Source organism: Miscanthus floridulus, chromosome 8 (assembly GCF_019320115.1).
Source record: "Miscanthus floridulus cultivar M001 chromosome 8, ASM1932011v1, whole genome shotgun sequence".
In the NCBI taxonomy this organism is placed as follows: Eukaryota; Viridiplantae; Streptophyta; class Magnoliopsida; order Poales; family Poaceae; genus Miscanthus; species Miscanthus floridulus.
Window position 1 is genome coordinate 38727964 of NC_089587.1, and position 6267 is coordinate 38734230.

A 6267-nucleotide genomic window follows, 5' to 3' on the forward strand; every position below is an offset into this window, starting at 1 on the left:
GGGCGGTGATGGCAGCGGAACGTGTGGACGTGGTTTCGGTGGCCCTTTTTAGGGGCCGTTTGGATTGCAGGATTTTTGTAGGATTTTTGGAGGGTGCCGTTCCCAAGGAAAGGAAGTACGTGGATGTGTTTGGAACAAGGGAAAGGAGATTTCTGTTCTGGAGGAAAGGAAATGAGCTACATGCATTTCACAGGAAAAAAAGCATCCGGTCAGAACCAATGGAAATCTCTCTGGCGCTTATCAGGCTGCATGTGCTCTTCCCGCCTTGGATAGAGAGAGCAGATAAGAAGATAACAACGTCCAGGAGAGAGAATGGATGTAGTTAATGAATACAGTACACCTGCTAAAGTAAAAGATCGACGAGCAGGAGAGCAGATAAGAAGATAACATGTTACAATTCCTATGTTTATAAATTCTTGTGTTCCAAACGGCCTAAATTTTCTATTCCTGTGTTTTGAAATCCCGTAGTTTTTCACTTTTCATCATATCTTATTCATGTGTTTTTTCCTATTCCTACATTTTAGATTCCTTCGTTCCAAACAGGCCCTATGGGTGAAAGTGTTGCGGATTCGGGATGAACCAGCCACAGACAACGTGAAACCCGCTCAAAGAGTGTCCAGCGGCAAAAATCTTTTCGGTGTCCACGAGCAAATTTGTCTCAAACTAGTGTCAAGCAGGAAAGCAACTTCTTTCGATGTCTGCTGGCAAAGCAACTTCACTTTCAATGTCCTGCAACCAATTTTTTCTAAAAGTAAATGGATTCTTGAACTCCTACATAATTTGTATGAAAATCCTGCCTTCCAAAGAGATCCTAAGCCTAAACACAGTTAAGCGAATCTGAGCTCAAGTGTCCTCCAAGATCAAAGAGATCGGCTTTGAGTTCAAGTGGCCTCCAAGATGTCTGGATGAATGGATCAGGCCGGGCACAGCACAAGACCGAGGAACCTTGGAAAACCCGATTCCACGTCAACTTTATATAATCGGAAGAAGCTTCAATCTGTAGATCAGTCTGTTACATTTTGTTCAATCAAAAATATACAGACCATGGTGAGTCCATAAATGATGCTCCCTCCAACACACAAAAAAAAAAGAATACAACTATCGCTTTTCAAGAAGTTGAACAGTTTTAAGTTTGATCAAATCTATTTACACAATACTAGTATTTTATAATAAGTACCATTAAATTTAATCATGAAATATATTTTTATATAATAAACATATTTGGAGGCATAAATATTGATATTGTTTTTATGAACTTAATCAGACTTTTCCCGAGTGCGGGAGTCAGAGCATCCATTTCATTCGTTTAGGTGGGGAAGAGGAAATGCTTGAACATTTGACTGATGAGCAAGATCCCAACACAGTATTTACATGCCAGATGAGCAGGGTACACCATTATGTATAAAGAACTAGGTTTTCCCTAAAGCCAGATGAGCAGGGTACATCCTTATGTACACAGAATAGCGTGCTGTCGTCTCCAGCTAAAGTGAGTACGGGTGCCCGCTATTCAGCACTCTGCGAATGGCATCGGTGTTCCATCCAAATACAGAATCCGAGCTGTCAACACGTCCAAGGAAAAGGGGTCACCTGGAGATCGAGATATATGTAGAGAATCTTAACAAAAAATTGTTTGGGCTAACTAAGGATGGGCCTTATCACACAGACCGACCGATAGCAAATATAAGACTCACCTTGGGATCATGATCTCGTGATTGAAAATTCTGTCAGGGATGGCAGGAATGTGGTCCTTTTTCTCATTGGCGAAGTTTATGATCTGGAATAGCACTTTGTTAATCGACGACTCCAATGCAGCACGCCTTGTGCTGGTCTCCTCCAGGGCATTCGCTATGAGCATATTGCACAAAATGTTACTGCTACATTCAATATGTTTATTTATGACAGCCTCACGAAGGCCATGAAACTTTAGTTAACCAAATTACCTCCGATGTTTGTCAGCCCTTTGGAGCTGTTTGACTTGCTGTATCTTTTTGGGCTCATGACATGCAAATTGATGAACCATTGCTCCCAATAAATGCGCTCTGTTTTGTTGACAAACCAACCTGGGTGTCTGTGTTTCTCGTCGAAGAAGGAGAGGCATACCTGAGATATTCAGTTCAGCCACTAATCTTAATCAGAAGAAAGATGACATAGTTCAGCAGCAACAGAAGGAAACTGCAGCATAATATCAAAATCGTTAATTGTTGTAGTTCAGACCTGGCTTCTGCGATTTGGGTGTTTCTCCACCCAAGCAGTGAACTGGCCTATCTTTTCATCAACTTCCTTTTCTAGTTCCGGTAGACCACATTGTACCTAAACACATGAAAACATCGAAGTAAGCAGTGGCAAAGAAAATGCAACTGAAAGAAAGTTATTAGACTGCAACAAGCAAGGTAATCATATTTGGACAATACATCAGTTCATCGTGGTTAAGTTGGAAACTGATACAGAGAAAGCAACTTGCTGAAACGCTTGTTGAAAGTTATACAGTGTATCTACCTATATCTATGTATCTATATCTATTCTATGATATAAAAGAGCGAATGAATTGAAAATACATCTTACCCAAAAGTTTTTACCCACTCTATATTAGAACCCTCGGATCAATCAGGTATCTCTAAATCTAACGGTGCAAACTAATCTGTCAGTGGGCCATCAACGCACTTACAGTCACCATTGAGAGTCTTACACATTCCTGCTGTGCAATTCAGCTCCCGCCGCCGTCCCCATACCAGTCTTTTTTCACCGAATAATTTTTTACCCACCCGCGTACACGCAACGCCCCTCCCGTGCGCTTCTCTCCCTCCCTAGATGTAAATCACTGTCATCCATCATTCCTTCTAGAATCTAGAGAACTCTTCTATCTACTGCCTCTTCTCTTCCTTTCCCTTGTGCTCGCCGACACAAGGGTTCCGTGCCCGCGGTGATGGAGGATAGACCAGCGTGTGCCAGAGGGCGTGGAAGAGAGAGCAGCGCCACCTGCTTGAGTAAGCTTTGGATTTCTAACACACAAAACAAGAGTTGTTGCCCACAGCACATATTAATCTGTTGACCACTTGTCTCTGTTGATTCTAAATTTTACAACTACACATTAAAATCAGTTAGCTCCTTTTGATTCTGGTTTACCGAAAAGTAGATCTCAATTAGACCTGACAATGGATTTGGATCATCCAAAATCTAAATGGACTCAACCTACTTTGGATTTAATTGGATGGATGTTGTTTGAGCCTGGACATTCTTTCCATGATCCAAACGCATTGGATTGGTTTGGATAGAAAGAGCTGGATATCCAAATATCCATTGGACCTTCTCCCCTCTCCTCCCAGTGCCTCTCCCAGGTGGGCAGCAGCACCTCCACCGCGGCATCTCCAGCTTCCAGCAGTTGCTCGTGGCATCGTCTTCCTCCGGCTGTTCCTGCTACTGCGGCGATGCCTGCGGCCTAATAAGTGCGTGTTGATATGCTTCTCCAGCTTGCCGGATCACGTCTGCGTACCTTGGCCGCCTTTGCCGTTTACGGCGTCGACGCGCTCTGGCTTAAGTCGTCATTGCTCATGGCCCCAGGTGCTGTTGGCCTCCGCTGGTGCAGCGAGGATCGTCTGAGACTGGAACACCACCTGGTTAGGCTGCACGAGCACCAGTGGCGATCACGTCCATGATGGCATCCCACTGCTTCTCTGCCTCCGTCCCTGGAGATGTCTGTTATAGCCCAGGAGGGTGGCCATATACTGAAGAAGAGACGCGGGATGAAGCAGGCATGTCTACTGCTGGGGACCCGACAACGTCATCACGTGAGCTGAGACGGGCAAGACATCCATGTGTTCGCGTATCCGGGCCACAATGGGCGTGATCCATAGGAGCTAGAGCCAGCTGCGCTGCTTGGACACGCCACCGGCAGAGCCAGATGAAAAAGGGGAGAGACGTGAGCGAGAAAGGTAGCAATTGTATTACCAAAACTCTGAACCCCTCTAAGAACAGACCTCCTTCCGCCTGCTCCTCGTGTTCTTCCGGGTTCTTCCCTTTCTCGATCCGATTCTTGCTTCTACTCCTTCTACCCTAACAATGTCGAACAAGGTTGGTGACGCCGGCAAGCTGGAACGGGCTGCTGGAATGGTGAGTACCTCGGGGACGGAAGTATTTGGACGATTGGATTGGATTTGGATTGACGAGGTACTGGACTGGATTTTCTGTGCATGACAACAGTTTGGATTGGATGCATGCCTCACTAGTTGGATTCCTTTTGAACTGAGTTGATTGGGTGCGGATGCTAATCCACTTCCAGGTCTAATCTCAATATTAGTAACAGTAATACTGAACCATGGCTCATGGCTACAGCTAAGTGAAGCATTACAATGACAGACCAATTTGATTGGCCATAATAATACGAGGAAAGAGAAGACAGGCATTCTTGCCCACCGCTAGACAGTCGTATAATATGTGAAATGCCAGGAAACACTGTAGTCACAGATTTGGGTTCCAGACATGTTCTTAAATAATCCTAGGTCGCATCTTCTTGTAACATACTAACTTTAGAACACTCAATTATTGGGTCTTTGGAAAAGTTATGTCAACTGACGAATATAGGTTACATTTTCTCTTGAAACAAAATCTGGCTTTAGAACCATATATTGTGAATATAAGTAGTGGTGAAAATTGCAGTTGGGAGTCTGTGAAACAGTGAAAGCATCAATAATTTTCAAATGGAAGTAGTAAATATACAAATATATAGTTACTTAAAGCACAACATTGTATACCTTGACCATGGAAACAAACCCAGATCTTAATGCAGGGAAATACTCACATAAGTGATCTCAAGGAAATCACAGTCAACATCTTTGGGGCGAACCAGGCTGAGGGTTCTATGGAAGAATATGGTGTGCAAAATGCCTGCAGCACAGTTCATATTTACCATATCCATTAGCAGGTGCTATTGTAGTATAAAAGAACACAGAGAAATACTCCAATTTCTTCTTACTACTAATAGAAGGACCTGAAGTTAAGAAAGATAAGGCATCCTCAGAGAAATCTCATGAAGTCATCTAAGTGATGAGTGCAGTTACTAATAATCAGGGCGAGTATAAAGGTTAACTATCTGTAGAATGGAAGGAGCTCAAGAACATAGAAAGAACTCACAGCAGCAAGGACTCTGGAACCAAGATAAGCACAACAAAGTAGTGAAAAATACACAACATAGTGTTGTGTCGTATAATAATATGATCTTCTGCAGAGAGTCAACTCCACTATTAGCCCAATTTTTGTTAAGCTTCCACTGCCATACATCCATACAGCATTTAAATTTCCCCATGGGGGAAACCTAGGTGAAATCCACTAGTTAACCATCATCATGATTTCAAAACTGCAACATGAAATTACTCTATTCCAAAAATTATTGGAACCATAACAACAAAGAAACATGTGAATGAATACAGTACATTAGAAGCATGTGAATGAATACAGTACATTAGGGTTTCCGTGTCGTGTCAATAGAGAGCAATTTGTTGAGGTAATAAAAGACCCCTTTTAACGAAGATAGAGAGATGGCAAGGGGTGCGAAAAACTAAGATCTGAGCACTCACATCGCAGCACATCCCTGATCTCCGTCGGTTCCAGCTCCTGCGGCCCAAACAACCAGAAAAAAAAAAAAAAGAATTCGTCAAAATAAGCGACGAGAAAGCAAGCAAAAGAACCGTAGTGAAACCGAGGCAGGGCTTAGGATCGGTATCAGACCAGCTCCTTCAGCTGACAGGTCTCGCAGTTCATCTCCGCTCGCCGCTGCGGATCGGGGCAGAAAAATCAATCCAAGCAAGCCAGGCTTTCTCACCAGCAGGTGAAGCAATCGGTCAGAACCGGATGGATCTGCGATTCCAGTAGTTGGAGTAGGGGGGAGGGGAGCGGAACTGCGGAAGAGGTCGAGGGTTGCGAGAGCCGAGAGAGGAAGTCGAGGAGGCGTGCATCAGTTCAGAAGATGTGTTCATCGGAGGTGTATTTTCTTTTGTTTTTCCAAAGAGTTCTTTTTTCCGAAATAAGTTTTTTCAAAACTTAAGATAATGGCCACAGGGAGTTCCAAATACGAATCAGACAGTTCACTTTTAGACAAAAAAAAAAAAAAAAAAAAACTGAGAACAGAACCGAACCAAAATGTCGGTTTTTCGGTTCGGTTTCGGTTTTTGATTCTGAAAATTACGGTTTTTTTTAGCTCGGTGCTCGGTTTGTACGTCCAACCGAACCGTAAGGATTCATTGACTCCCTCTCTCTGGCCAGCGTACAAGGACT

At 43.5% G+C, this 6267-nt stretch overlaps 1 protein-coding gene across 2 annotated transcripts; it reads right to left on the bottom strand.

Annotated features, from left to right (window-relative positions):
* Nucleotides 1-1220: 1220 nt before the first annotated feature.
* Nucleotides 1221-5989, bottom strand: LOC136471686 (autophagy-related protein 101-like). Of its 2 annotated transcripts, none has more exons than XM_066469429.1 (7): nucleotides 5722-5989; nucleotides 5571-5607; nucleotides 4796-4881; nucleotides 2215-2310; nucleotides 1941-2100; nucleotides 1692-1845; nucleotides 1221-1557 (listed from the first exon to the last, which is right to left on the bottom strand). In XM_066469429.1, exons 1-7 carry the CDS (start codon nucleotides 5752-5754, stop codon nucleotides 1482-1484), a joined length of 642 nt encoding a protein of 213 aa, XP_066325526.1. In that variant the 5' UTR covers nucleotides 5755-5989; the 3' UTR covers nucleotides 1221-1481. The 2 variants fall into 2 exon arrangements, with proteins under 2 accessions (XP_066325526.1, XP_066325527.1); XM_066469430.1 differs by having other exon boundaries at nucleotides 1221-1587.
* Between the last annotated feature and the right edge of the window lie 278 nt (nucleotides 5990-6267).

Excerpts from the sequence above, each read along its gene's own strand:
- LOC136471686 (XM_066469429.1), bottom strand. The coding sequence starts at position 5,754 with ATGAACTGCGAGACCTGTCAGCTGAAGGAGCTG. Across the intron at positions 2,101-2,214 it reads ACCCAAATCGCAGAAGCCAG|GTATGCCTCTCCTTCTTCGA; the intron begins GTCTGAACTACA and ends TGAATATCTCAG. Across the intron at positions 1,558-1,691 it reads CACGAGATCATGATCCCAAG|CTCGGATTCTGTATTTGGAT; the intron begins GTGAGTCTTATA and ends ACGTGTTGACAG.